At 31.9% G+C, this 15,913-nt stretch overlaps 1 protein-coding gene across 2 annotated transcripts in view; it reads right to left on the bottom strand.

Moving 5' to 3' along the window:
• Window positions 1-15,913, bottom strand: part of Bcat (Branched chain amino acid transaminase) — a 62,165-nt gene that overhangs the window by 18,811 nt on the left and 27,441 nt on the right. For both annotated transcript variants that reach the window (XM_074143610.1, XM_074143609.1), the window contains exon 2: window positions 5,475-5,799. In XM_074143610.1, coding sequence (XP_073999711.1) covers window positions 5,475-5,513 — 39 coding nt within the window. In that variant the 5' untranslated portion in view covers window positions 5,514-5,799. The remainder of the gene's footprint in view (window positions 1-5,474; window positions 5,800-15,913) is intronic.

Here is a 15,913-nt window from a genome sequence, read left to right on the forward strand (position 1 = left end):
TCTCTGCTATTTGTAGGAAATTACTGTTTTTATTAATAGAGCATTATCAGTAGTTATGCAATTACATTAAAATCGATAAAATCTTTAGCAAATGAAGGTTGAATTATACCATCTTTTTTCCCTCTCAATTGTTACTTTCAAGATGCAAAGTGTAGGTTATTTAACAATCTATTACGCTCTTACTTTGCCTGACAAATAAACAATTATTCCAGTTATTGTTTCAAATGAAACTGTTAGGTTTCATTGTTTATGGACAAGAATTTTGAAGGCAAAAATCTTCAAAGACATTATCGAAGAAAATTATAAATTTGGAGTGAATACTCATACAATTTCCACTTAAGTAACTTACTGCAATATCTTCTCTGAAGTTAACAAGTTTTTGTCAGTAGAAATTATTGGTATTCAATACCAGGTATTGGAAGGCAATTATCGTTTATTAATTGTACTACATTTTTGAGTATTGATCCTACATAAACAGGAGGCACATTTGAACAGTTTTTAATTTTCCGCCAAATATTTAAAACATTTATGATTGGTAATTTTCTCCATATTTTGTGGTAGACCTGTTGTATAATTAACAGAGTTTGCCTTCGCTTTAATTGTTTGTATAGTCCAGAATTGAGGAATGTTATATTTTGTAATGTGGAAGTAAAATTTTTGTTGCAGCTTTGGAAGTGTATTGTAGAAGATTGCAATAAGTGTTAGATATTATATTTTCTCTTTAACATCTCAGTTAAAATGTGCCCTACCGACTCCTGCAAGTTTGTGACTTTTGTTTAATCGCAGAGAAGGGGAAAGTGGGTCCGAACCTACATTAAGAAGCGCAACAAACCGAATATTTTGTTCAAACTTCCTAAACTCATCACTTCGGGTACAATATCTCGAACTGAGTCATTATTGATTTTTGAACTAGATTTCTGTGGTTTAAAAGAGAAAGTGAGAGAAATAACTGATAGGAAGTAGATTCAAAGTAAAGTAATATCATTTCTTTCTATTTTATATTGTGTTCAAAGCTACCCCACCAGATATCAACATTTGACACATTTTTAAATTGAAAAAATATAGATATGCATGTAAAGTAATAAGTGTTTATTGATATAGATCCGTTCAGAATACTTGAAAGTTGTAGAAAATAAAATAAAAAGGTTCAATAATACGATTCTGGCGCACTCTGTAACAGAAATTGTAAATTCTGTTCAAATGTGCCACCGTCTTCCCTACGAATATCTTGAAAAATATCTTTGAAACCAACGCTTTTAGGTAACGCCATTTTGTTTGTTTTTGTTTCTTTCAATCAATAGAAAATTGACGACATATCTATTAAATTATAATCTTTTTTCACCAGAACTATGGTTCAGATAAGGTTCAGGTTCGGTGGTGAAATAAATATGAATTTATCTAGGAAATCCTAACAGGGAATTTACATCTCATTTTTCTGAAAACATATTTTAGAGAAAATAAATTAAAAAAAAAAAATTGAATAAGGGGAGAGTTTTTGTAAATTTTGTCTTTGAATACATTTATTTTTAATTTTACTTTATAAAAAAAAAATCTTTTTACAGCCGTTCTTAGGAAAGAGTTAGACTAGGCTTCTCTGAATGGTTACATTTCAGTGTAATGTACGGTTTTACAAACTGTCTAGTGCTGGTAACAATTAAATCTAACTCAAATTTTTGGGATTTAAAGAAAATTTGTTAGAATCTTGAAAATAATAAACCAAAAAGTCAAGAGAGGTTAAACGCTAGATTTTTTTTTAAAAATTTTACGGTAAGTGATTTGTATTTGCCTTTTTTTCTAGCATTTATTTAAATTTCTTTTTTTAATTAATGTGTGAAGCGAATACAGCTTATACTTTCAAAGAACATATATATTTTTTTTCATTTTATAAATACCAGTGGAATCAATTACTTTGTAAATCTATATTTTTACACGATGTGATACCATAAAAGAAAGTAACTTACCTCGGCAACTTGATCTACAACTGACCATGACCAAATAAAGTTTTTCGAGTTAGATGAGTGTAAAATCCCTTGACAACCCCAAGAAGAAAATCATATCTTGGCAATGAAGAATCAGTGCCTAAATGCTAATCATAGAAAGGTCCCCCCCAGATTGGGGCCTCAGAAAAAAAAATGGTTTCAAAACGTAATAATCGATATAATTGTGTACAGAATGCAATTAAGAAAAACCCAAAAATAATTAATTCAATTTTAATATAATATTTGATTTTATTATTATTATTGTAACTGGGGCCTTTATTCTTTATTGACCCCTCCGAATGTCAAATTTTCTAGCGACAAATTAAAGTTTAAGGCATGACGAGATGAAACTAAAATTCTTAGGTTTAATTTTAGTAGTAATATTGCTTTTAGTATAGTATTAGTAAGGTTAGTTAAGGTTTTCGTTAGCTAGGAGGAATGTACGAGGTGTGGCTATTAAATAACGAAACTGATGCTGCGACAGAAGAACTATGCATGCGCCAAATCCTGACGACCGACAGCTGTGCAGCGTAAAGCCTTCTCTTTCAATTACAGCGTATCATGTGTTTGTGGAGAAATCTGTCTGGCCGGAACCGTCGTTTGTGTAAGTTGGTGTTAGTTTCGTTTTGCCGAAAACATGATACTACACATTGTAGTAGAGCAACGAATTGTCGTGAAATTTCACCTGAAACTGGGTAAAACCGCTACTGAAACTAATCTTTTATTAAAAGAAGTTTATGGCGATGAATGTTTATCACGTGCGCCGGTTTTTGAGTGGTTTAAGCGTTTCCAAGATGGCCGAGAAGACGTCGGAGATGATGACCCGCCCGGGTCGCCCTTCCACGTCCAAAACGGATGAAAAATATCGATTATAATTAATCAACATTACTAACGTGAGGTGCTTGCTCAACTCCGTGAAAGAGTAAGGAAAAAAAACGACCCGATTTGTTGGAAGAACAAGTCATGGTTCTCTATCAAGACAACGCGCCGGCTCACACTGCATTTTCTGTCAAGACGTTTCTAGCCAAGTACAACATCCCAGTTTTAGGCCATCCGTCTTATTCGTCTGATGACTTTTATCTGTTCCCTAAAGTCAAATCTGCATTAAAAGGAACACGATTTCAGTCCGTTGAAGCTGTGAAAGAAAAAGCGGCACGCTTCATGCAGGAGCTCACAGAAAAAGACTTCCAACACTGTTTTGAACAATGGTAAATTCGCATGGAGCGTTGTAGTGATAGGGGAGTGGTGTATATTGAAGGTGATAATAACTAAATATGTATAAATTTAAAATAAAATGTTTTATAGCAATAGTCTCGTTATTTTTATAGCCACACCTCGTATATATGGAATGAATGTAATTTTATTAACTGAATGTAGGATAAATGAATTTAAACTTTAATTTAGTTTTAGTTCGATTTAGAACATTCTTTAAGAGAGTTTTTAGTATAGTCTATCGACCCCCAAAATAATAACGTATACACTGGGTTGGAGGTAGGTTAAGTTGGCCAATTACAAGTTGAGATGGAACAAGGTAGGTAAGTTGTAGGTTATATTATGTAAGATGCATTCTTACACTCAGGTATGAGCATGCCATTAGTCAGTTATTTAAAAAAAAATAAAAATAATTTAAAAAACTGTACCCCTCAACGTTATGAAAGACAACTAAATGTTAATTAGATATCATTGTTAAAAGAATTAATTGGCAATTATTAATTATTCCATTAAATTAATCCACGTTTATCGCAAAAGATTGTTATCTCTCTTGCAATTATGCAGATATTTTTTAAAGATTTCAGCAGAAATAGCCGCTTTAATGTCCTCTAAATAAGAAAAAGAAATTTAGGGTGTACATGTACCTTGCGTAAATAAATAATGAAACATTGTTGGAGGTTGAAATTTTATATTTTCCTCAGGTAACCTACTAGAGGATACCAAATCAATTTTGATTTTGTTACAATAAGAGGCTCAACCCTATGAGTATTTCTTCCATCACCGGACAGTGAGCTGTAAGAAGCTTCTAGGAAGAGAAAATCTAAGGGTGAACACCTGGATTCGAACCCGGGACCTTTGCGTGGGAATCCAACTAACCGCATAGCTAATCCCAAGTCTTTCTTTTCATTATCTATTAACGAGGTCTGTAAATTAAGTAATGAGACTGATTTTTTTTAAATTTTTTTATTCAAAAAGTATTACAATTCTATATTGTCTATATAACTATATATCTATATTGTCACCTTCAAAATAACTTCCTTCTGAAGCCACACATCGCTGGAGACGTTTCTTCCACTCCTCATAGCAGTGCTCGAACTCCAATACTGGAATAGCCTTCAGCTGGTCGGTTACAGCCTTTTGAATGTTTTCGACTGTCCCAAAATGAGTTCCCTTGAGGTGATTTTTCAACTTTGGGAAGAGAAAAAAAGTCACAAGGACTAAAGTCAGGCGAATAAGGAGGCTGAGGAGCCACAGGAATGTTTTTACTGGCCAAAAACTCTGGTTTATTGAAATTGCTGTGTGTGACAAGGAGCATTATCGTGATGTAACACCCACTTGTTCTTGATGTTTGGTCTCACACCAATGACCCTTTTTCGTAGTTTTTTCAAGAACCTCTCGGTAAAAGTGTTGATTGACCGTTTGACTTTGAGGTAGAAATTCTTTGTGGACGATTTCCGTGGTTATAGAAAAAAACAAATCAGCATGCATTTGATCTTCGACTTCGCCATTCTTGCTTTTTTTTGGGGCCTTGGAGAGGTGCCACTCCATGCTCTGGCGCTTGGTTTCTGGGTCGTACTCAAACACCCAAGACTCGTCACCAGTAATGGACACGTTCCAGAAATCACCTCAAGGGAACTCATTTTGGGAGAGTCGAAAACATTCAACCGACCAGCTGAAGGCTATTCCAGTATCGGAGTTAGAGCACTGCTATGAGGAGTGGAAGAAACGTCTCTAGCGCTGTGTTGCTTCAGAAGGAAGTTATTTTGAAGGTGACAATATAGAATTGTAATTTTTTTTTAATAAAAAAATCAGTCTCATTACTTAATTTACAGACCTCGTATATTTTTTCCCCAAAAGATTCCAACATTTTTCTTTAAATTTAGTGTACTCCAATGATATTTATGTAAAATATATTTACAAAGTTTAAGCAAGTAGACATTACCCAGAAGTTGGTTACAATACAATATATTCTTACCAATTTTAAATCGTAAAATCAATTTGCCATCATAATTAATAATTATCCTGTACATGGTATAATTTTTGGAAAAATTTAATTGATTATTGGGGGGGCCCTTAGGATGGGCGGAGCTCCTGAGGCTTGCGTCCTACCTGTCCGCCTTAAACAGCACCCCAAGGATTCTAAAGTAATGATATCTAGCGGTGCAAATAGCCTCTATTCTAATAGCATTTTGAATTGCATTGAAACAAATTGGTTGCTTCACCGACGACGATTCTAGTTACAAAAATCCCAGCTATTACTATAGAAGACTTCTATTGACTCACCTCTGTCGCCGTAGCTGCGACTCTTAAAGCAGTAGACATGTCTCTAGGCTTACGTATTAACAACACAAGAACACTTGAGTCGGCTCACTGAGTCGGAATACAAATTATCCCTAACTTGGGTCCGTTAGTTAGGTAAAAGGAATATGGTAAACACTGATAAGACGCGACTGTTACTACGAATCACATAAGACTTGCACATCGCTGCATAGATGACAAAGTTTTTCAAAAAAAAACAGAAACAAATTTGGAAATTTAAGCTGGCCTCTGAGCGCTATAGTTGATTCTTGCAGTGTCAGCTGGATTCCATCTTGAATTCTTGTATAGCCTGCAAAAGAAAGAAACGTTAGTGTAGTAGTAAGTAGGTCGCGGCGTGCAAAAATTATCAAGCCCACAGAACAACTACGGCGGATTGCTTGCCAATAAAGGAGGTCGCATGAAAGTAAAAATGTTATAAAAAAAAAATAAAAAATAAAAGAAGACTTTTTGAAAGTTATTTTAATTTTTTGTACATTCAAGCGACCTTATAAGACCTCTTGCTAAAAATTATTAACATTCAAATTGTATTTTCCAGACAATTACGATTCCATAATTAATCCTGTTTTTAACTTAACATGTTTTTATTGAACTATCTGGTCAGTAAGGACTTCCTTAAATTTACCATCAGTTAGGTTAACTCTTAACTGGTATCCTCAAAATCTCAACTTCAACTGGTATTGTCGGGTTAGCTTTGACCCGAAAATTTAAATGCACATTACTTTTAAAAGGTCATAGATATAATTAAAGTCGATTTAGTTTTTCTTAGAAAATTTATTTAGCAAACTTATGAAACTTAGGTCAGTAAATTTATTTCAGAGAGTTTAGAATTTTTTTTTTTTAGTGCAATTTGTAACCTTTGACTTCCTTATTTTAAGACAATCTACTTTAAAAATTGACTACTGGCCCATCTAAAAGAGTTTTCAATGAATTAAACAACTTGATAAACTAACACGGTTGTGCGCTCGTCAACACGTTTTCTAGCAAATCAAACGTAATTTCACGTACGAAGATAAAAGGAATCCTGGAAAATGATATACCGTTTGAAAGCCCATTAGACAAGGAAACTTTTTGTAAAAAGTGCCAGCACCTAGGTCTGGATAATGATCACGTAAGGGCCTAATGAGTTTTCTTGAAAAATTTCTATTACTTTTATTTTTCCAGCATTCGGAAGAAGATTGAGGCTGTTTGGAGAATGACTTATGCTTCAAAATGGTGTCAATTATTAGAAAATTTATCTGTCTTTCTAACCGTGTCTTTAGAATCGAATTCGGACTAAAACTTTTTGAGTAATAACATTTTTATTGCAAAAAAGTAATGCTTTTAGACAAAAAAATGTAAAGTGACGTCACTCAAGAACAGTGGAAAATATGAAGTTGGCCAATACGTCATTGAACTCCACTTTAGATGTACTACACACAGTAGGCCTACGGACAATACTTACTGGTTCACCCTGTATATTTGACTGCAATGATGTTTGTCTAATTTGCTCCTGTTTTTTTGTGAAGGTTCAATAATGCATTTTCGAACGTAAAACTCTCCAATAAACTTAGATCTAACTTCCTTTCAAAGTTTTTATCGACCAATTTCCATGCTTCAAAATAAAACTTAAGGAATTTGAGGAATTATTTATTTTAAATTCTAGAGATTAAGTAAAATGCTGCATATAACTTTTGTAAACAAAAGTTTTGTTTTGGGACAATAGTTTCTTGACTTTCTGCGTTTATTGACATTAACGTAGGCAATAAATTATTTCAATTTACAGATAAATGACAATTAGAGATTAAAAAATGATGTTCTAACGATTTTTTTAAAAAATTCTTTTGATTATTTAAGGGCAAAATTATGCCACAAGTAATGCAGCTGTTCTGAACAATATTAACAAGAATTATAGAATAAATTACCCTTTGATGGCACTCCGTACAAGAGATTTGACAGTTTTAACCACATAAATCATGAGCCCATTGGCATCTAGAACATCTAAGAGAAACGTCAGGAATTGTTCGAGAAAAGAGTCGACAGAGGTGGAGGAAGAGGAAGCGGAATATTGAGGTCACTGTGAACGGTTCGGTTCAGTTGGATACATAGAAGGGAGAATTGATAACTGCTCGGAGCAGAACCTTGATTGCAAGGTTTGAACTCACGCAGGTGGGGGTGCCGCTTGGCAAAAGCCTGTAGTTCGATTCCGTTATGTCCATATTGGAGCCAAATTTAAATCAAATAGAACTTTTGAAGAGTACGGAAGAGAAGGCGTTGAAGGAGTTCCTCCTAAACGAAAAAGAACTGCGATATCTTCAGCGATCCTTTGAATGAGGACCACAAAGGGAGTTAGCGATATCTCATTCGAAGCATGCATCGTCATTTAGTTAACCATCAACTACTTCTTTAATTTATATCATCCTCCCAAATTGAAATCATTTAAGATACAGATTAATGTCGATGAACGAGTGAAAGTATGAAAGGCTGTGCCTTACTCCTACTGGCGGTGAATTTATTTTTGCACGCAGTTTACATTTCTTTTTGCACATATTACGCAGGACAATCGATTAATTATTGGAAAATATAGTTCAATTACATAGCTTATTAAAATTTGGAAGGCTAGAAGCAGTTTTTGAGCTTGCTTAAAAAAATAGAAAGAAAATAACTTTAATAATGAAAAAAAAAAAATCAAAAAGACGTCGTGTCCCAAATCATAAAGATAGATACAGAAGAGATGAAAAATACTCCGCTGTTCTTACAGTTTTGTTTTGCCCAGACATGCTTCACTAATACTTTGTAGCCCTTTCTATAGTATGCGAAGGATTACGACACTACGTATAGAACTAACTAACTGTCCTGTTACTATGAATGAAACGTTGAGTCCACTTTGACTACTTACAGTTTAAAAAGTTAAGTATAAGGGTTGATTAAACGCCAAAAGGTACACAAATCAGCAAGTACCCAACATTTCATTCATATTTATACTTCTAGGATCATATTTTTTAGAATGTATTAGATGTCACAAGACTTTTGTGCTGGTCTTTTATCACCCATAAATATTTTCCTATAAAAGATGTATCTTATCATCATAGTTAGTACTAAAAAAGCACTTCATTTTAACTCTATTTCAAATAATTCTTGTGATTTATCTTTATTCTGGAATAATCATCACATTCACTCGCACATCAAGGAAGAAATAGGGAAAGTTAGAGTTGGTCTATTACCACAGTGATTTGAATCACAAAGTTAACACAAAATTTTAGTATTGAATTCGTCTTACAGCGGAATATGAGAGCACAAATTACACACAGTTAATAACAAATAAATAATACTTGTAATTAGAATTTATTAATTTTCAAATTTGAATTTAATGTTTCTTTTATTCGAACAATGAAAATTTGCCATTAACTTAGGATCTTTTTTATTTACTGTTTTTTCTCAATAGATATCAATTATTTCCTAAATAAATTAGGCATACTTTTAAATAGAGAAATGTCAATGTGAGTTTATTAGATTTTGGTAATCCCTTATATGTTTCAGAGGAACCCCTACTACCTAAAAATGCCAAAAACAGTCTCTACCTTTTTTTAAAAAAATTTAAGACGTTTCTAATTTCTCAGTATCAATTAAAATCGGAAAAAAAATGATAATTATTAAATCTAGTTTTTATAAATTTTAGAAGTTGTTACATTTTTAAAATATATAGATATTCAAACGATTATTCGAGTATTTAAAGAAACTTCTAAAGATTCGTGCCGAACTCGTGACGGGATGTGCAAGCGTGGCATTTTATTTAATGCCTAGAGTTGCTTTATAAAATTTCTAAACGTTTTAGGCAGTTTATGCAATAATAAATGCATAATTTTACAGTTTTTTTTGCTTTAAATATTCAATTACTAAAAAATAATTATATAAACTATACATAGTATATATTTGTCAAACAATTTTAAGTTATTAAAAAAAAAAACGAAAAATTACAGGCATTTTGAACATAAATATAAATCACATAAACTTAATATGGTCACAATTTATTGATAATAATAATATTTCATATTCATCAAAAATTAGAATTTTCAACTCAGTTACTAGAAATATCATTTGCTATGGTGCCCAATTGTGGGGATGGAAAAGATATGACGAGGTTGAGAGGGTTCTTTATTTTTTCATGAAGAAATTAATGAGATGCCCAAAATACGCACCCTCAGCGTTAATACATTTCGAAACCAAATTACCGCCTATTTTCCTTTACACATTAAAACTGCACTATAAATATCTACTCAGATCCTTAAACCTTTCCGAAAATAGATATCCCAAAATTTTAGCTACTGAAATAATAAAAAAGAATATTTTTTGGTTTTCAGAAATTAAGAGTCAAGCTGAAAAATTTAATATTAATTTTAATTTAAACTTCACAAATTGTAACAATAGCGTTTTGTGGAAAACTACGCTTAATATTATAATTGAATCTTTAAACAGTGATTTTAATAACATTTGCAAACTGAAGGTATTTAATACAAGTTATTACCCATTTTATAAAGAACTTCATTATACTTTAGAGGATAAATTGTATTTAACTGATGCTTTTTCTTTGAAATCAATGAGATGGATATTTAAAATTCGAGGTGATCTATTACCGTTGAATTACAAATATTTTAAGAATACCGACCTTGAATGCAATCTATGTGTCACTAATGAGTATGAGGACCTGTTACACTTCCTGGCGGATTGTCCGGCATTGGCTGAACTGCGCGGTCGTTACTTTGGTTCGCCTACTCTTTCTAGACAGAGCTTTGTGGATTATTTGAACGGCAAAGACTGGGTTGCTTTGGTTCAGTATTGTACTGTAGCTTATGCAAAACGAGTATCACTTATTAATCCAGGATAATTATAAATCTATTTTTTGTTTTCCAATTTTCGGTTTAATGCTTTATGTTTTATATTGTATAGTTAAGACAGAAAGAAGGAAGTATATAAGGTAATAATAATAATAACAGTATAAAAATAATAATAATAATAATAATTTAAAAAAAAAATATATATATATGTTGATATATATATATTAATATATATATATATATATATACAAAAATAAATAAATACAAAATGCAACAATAAATCATAGACTCCACGGACGGTCAATGACCATGTTGTTTGTCTTTATAAGGAATTTATTTTTAGTTTTATTTAATTTCACTGTAATTGAAATACTATTTTACATGTATGTAATTTTGTAATTTTGTAAATTAAATAAAGACTTCTTCTTCTTCTTCTTCTTCTATAAATCACATTACAAATCATACTTCCCCTTAACAGGTGTAAGAGCAGAACGTCGCTTTAATGTTACGTAGAGGAGCTCTAACCCTTTCATCCTGTCAAATTTTATCAAAATCGAGCCAAGATTTACAATGTAATTAGTACTCGTAATAATAATTTTGAAGGGGGCCTTACATACGTAGAGCTAACTCCTCTCCCATTCGATGTATAGCGTCGAGACCCCCAAAAGGCACATCTACATAAAATTCCGGATCGAATGACATCTCATTCATGAAAATCGGTTTACGCGTTTAGGCGCTACGTTGTTTACAAAAAAGGTAACAACAACAACAAGAACAATTTTTGAAAATGCCGTTTTTGCTCATTTTCAGCAACTTTTTTCTCAAAATCTATCAGATCTGGATTGTTGGAACAAAATTACAATTATAAAGGAGGATTTGCCGTATATTATAAAGAAAATTTGGGAATTTTATCTTTTATAGAAAAAGAGAAAAAAATTGTCGAAGTTGGGTGTTTTTCAACGTTACGCTTTTTCTTGCAGTTTTTGACGATCAACCCTTATACGTACAACTGTCCTACCAGACAGTTTTAATAATTGTTAAATCACATTACAAATAATTGTTAATTAAACAACCTAACCTAAAAATGAGAACTTTATACTTGTAACAACTATTAAGTAAATAATATTTACAAGTACAAACAACTCTGACCCTAGCAATATGTGACTGCAATTACAAGTCAATCATTTCGACTAGGAGAAGAAGCACAAAGTGTCTGGCAAAAAAAAAAAAAAAATTAAAGTATGTTATGAATGTAAATAAATATGGTTTACACAAACTAATTCAGTACAGAACACTTCTGGGACCGATCTGGACTTACGGTACGGAACTACGAGGCTCCGCTAAACCCTCCAGCATTCAGAAAATAAGGTGACATGGACGGTGGCGACTAGCAAAAACATACTTTACTACAAAGTTCTCATATTGAACTATAATTAAAATCCAAGGTTTAGAGACCAAGAATCGAACCCACTACCAACAATACATCTTAGCTTTGCGGGCCTTGCCCACTAACCGCTCGGCTACCGAGGCGCCTTCAAATCTCTTCATTAAAAGATACTGTCCAACGCTCGCTATATCTTCAATTTAACGCACGATCAAGCAACGTTTGCGAAAAATGATTTACGTATTTACTCTTCTCGTTTCTTGGCATTTTTTATAACATATCTAGGAATCTCCTTAACAAAAACTTACAGTTTTAAAAGTTAAGTATAAGGGTTGATTAAACGCCAAAAGGTACACAAATCAGCTAGTACCCAACATTTCATTCATGCTTAGTTCATATAATTTAAGTAATTTTGCTGCATTAACTTTTCCTTCACATTTTTTAGAATTTATTAGATGTCACAGACCCTTATGCTGGCCATATTTATCTACAAAATATTTGTTCAAGTAGCACTGTAGATTGACTTTAATATCTATTAATCTATAATAATCAATCAATCAATTAATTACAGGTTAAAAAATTCAAAAACTTTTTGAAAAAATGCTTACATCAACATACATCAATGATTTTGTTTATTTTATTTATTTATTTTATTTATTTATTTTATTTTATTTATTTTTTTAGATCGTCTTTTTAAGTTCATTATTCGATTAAAGTAATTGTTATTTTATGTAGTAGCCAAACGTTTCTAATTAAAGGTAATAATTATCTGGCTTTATCGCAAATAATATGGTTTTCTTCAATTACATTCTCAAACTAGGTGTTCTTCCCACAATGTTGTATATATGTAATATAAAATAAATAAAATATACATATTTTTTAGGACAGCTAATTATTCCAGTATTTTACTATAAGTAAAATTAGGGGGTCTAAATTAAATTACAATTGAGAAATGAATCATTATTGTTGAATAATCTACTTGTTATTAACTGTGTGGTATTTGTGCTCACGAATATTTCGGTAAAACGAATTCAACACTGAAATATTCTTTCAAATCCGTGATTCAAATTTAAACAGTAGCCGACTCTAACTTTGTCTTTTTCTACTTTTGCATATATATATATATATGTGACATCTCAGAATAAAGGGCAAATTAAAGCTAAATCCGAAGAATAATTCGGAATAGAGTTAAAATAAAGTACCTATTTAAAAACGGATATAATATACATTTTATCATAATTATAACAAAATAATATTATGAATGAACTGGCCAGCATAAGGGTCTGTGACATCTAATAAATTCTAAAAAATGTGAAGGAAAAGTTAATGCAGCAAAATTACTTAAATTATATGAACTAAGCATGAATGAAATGTTGGGTACTAGCTGATTTGTGTACCTTTTGGCGTTTAATCAACCCTTATACTTAACTTTTAAAACTGTAAGTTTTTGTTAAGGAGATTTTTGTACCTTTTGGATAGATTTTCATTTTTGTCTATTTTGCAAAGTTACATATCTGCTTTACAGATTTGTTTAAAATTTGGAATAAGCAATTCTATCATTATAACCTGAAAAGGTGTTAAGTCGGAACTGTAACTACCACTGGAGAGATCTTTATAAAGAATGATTATAGTTGCCATCCTCAATAACAATTTTTTTGAGAAAGCGTTTTGAATAAAATAGGAAGGTATTTGTACGTAACTAGCAAAATTAAACTGCGATTTCAGTACTTCCTTTTAAGAGGAGTAAGAAAAACAAACTGCGAATACAGTACTTCTCCCAAAAAGGCAAAGAGGCAAAGATTTTGAATCGAACGACAATTCATTGATGTAAATCGGTTCACCCATTGATAATTTTAACAGTTGCAAGACTTCCTCTTAGTAGGTGTAAGAGCATGATGGCACTTCACTGCCACGTAGAGGACCTTTAATCACTTCTTCGTGCTAAATTTTATCAAAATCGGACTAAGCGTTATGGAAATATTGGTAATAATAGTTTTAGAAAGGGCTTTACTTGGGTGGGGCAAACTCCCCTCCTTATGAGGCGTAGCGTCGAGACTTTTAAAATGCAAATCTGTACAAAATTTCGATTCGAATGACACTTTTTTCATGAAAATCAGTTCACGTGTCGATAATTTGAAACGATTGCTATACTTCCCCTTAACAAGTGTAAGATTAGATCGTCGCTTTAATGTTATGTAGGGGAGCCCTAACCCTATCATCCTACCAAATTTTATCAAAATCGGGCCAAGATTTACAGAGTAATTAGTAATAATAATTTTGGAGGGGGCCTTACATAAAGGGGGCTAGCTCCTCTCCCATTCGATGTACAGAGTCGAGACCCCCAAAAGGCACATCTACATAAAATTCCGAATCGAATGACACCTCATTCATGAAAATCGGTTCACGCGTTTAGGCGCTACGCAGTTTACAAAAAAGGTAACAACAACAACAAGAAGAAGAAGAAGAAGAACAAGAACAACAACAATTTTTGAAAATGCCGTTTTTGCACATTTTCGGCAACTTTTTTCTCAAAATCTATCAGATCTAGGTTGTTGCAAAAAAATTACAGTTATAAAGGAGGATTTGCCCTATAATTTAAAGAAAATTTGGGAATTTTATCTTTTATAGAAAAAGAGAAAAAAATTGTCAAAGTTGGGTGTTTTTCAACGTTACGCTTTTTCCTGCAGTTTTTGATGATCAACCCTTATACAACTGTCCTACCGGACAGTTATAGACGGTTATCCGTTTCAAGTTCAATGTTAAATAAATAAATAGTTAGACTTATTAACTAGCATTTTTAGACAACTTTGTTGAATTTTATTAACTACCAACTAAACCTCATACAAAAGCAGAAATTATTTTGTTATTTGATAATGTCTTTAAAAGAAATCACGTTAAAAGTTTCATTTTAAGATTTTTTTGGGAGAGAAATGGAGGTGACAGAAAGTCGTCAAAAGAACCGAGTATTTATTTTTGAAAAGAAAACAGAAAATTCATTTTCTTTCAGCTATTTTAATAATTGAGCCGTTCGCTGCATAACTCGATTAACTCCAAAAAACCAAAAGTTGAGAAATACGATGAAAAATGTACATTCAAAAAAAATAAAATTCTGTTTATAATATAAATTATAACTGCTACTGAATTTGAGTTGAATTATTGCAACAATTTACAATAGAGCACAAAATGGCTTCTGAAATAAATTATTTATTATTTAATTTGTTTAAATAAACCGTTAGAGAACCAAGCACATACGTTTCTATCGATAGCAGACTCTAAAGTTTCTACCAGTTTTAGATTTTAAAAAAAAGTTGGCTATTACATAAAACTGCAAATTTTAACAGCCAGAAAACTGGGCACCCAAACGGTCTTTAACAGGGAAAGAACATTTTTAACTAACAGTTAAAAAACAACAATTTAGAAATACGAAGGATCCTGCATATAAATTTTTTTATTGGTTTAACTACTAAAAAGACAAAAATCTTGAGTGACCTTAAACAGCTATCTGTTACTATTATCTCAAGGACTACCAAATTTCTACTAACTCCGAATAACAGTCATGTTTAATTATTAATAACGTTATACAGTTTGTAAGGCCGTACCTTACAGAGCAATGTAACATATAACCGGGACGACTTCTTGTAAACGGCTTTTAAAGGTAAAAGTGAAAGGAAAAGAAGAAACTTAAAACTTCTGTATCAGCATTTCCTAACCTATGGTATGCGAGTTGCTGGTTGGTGGGTACACGAAAAATAATCAATAATGGCGGACATAAAAATTATTTTAATTAATAATATTACACAGTAAAGTTGTTAATATTGTACAGTAATAAGGATAGTCTGTCTCAAGATATACGAGAAAATATAATAGCACATTTATCAAGGATTAAAACTGTCTTTCATGGAGTATTTTCCCAAAACACAAATGATAATTGGATTTCAAACCCCTTCTAGAATTAGAATTGCTCATTAGAATGCTTATATCACAAACCTAATCTATATATATAAAAATGAATGTGTGTCTGTTTGTTTGTTTGTACTCGATAGATTCAAAAACCATACATCCAATCGCCGTGAAAATTTGGGAAATTATTAGGTATATCCCCGGGAAGGTTTTTGCAAATTTTTTTTAAAATCAGAGTTGGGGTTCTAGGTGCACTCGAATAAATATCCCAAAAATATGAAAATAACATTTAATTAGTAATATTTGTT

This window comes from Rhodnius prolixus, unplaced genomic scaffold (assembly GCF_049639745.1).
Source record: "Rhodnius prolixus isolate KJV_2025 unplaced genomic scaffold, Rpr scaffold_12, whole genome shotgun sequence".
Classification (NCBI taxonomy): Eukaryota; Metazoa; Arthropoda; class Insecta; order Hemiptera; family Reduviidae; genus Rhodnius; species Rhodnius prolixus.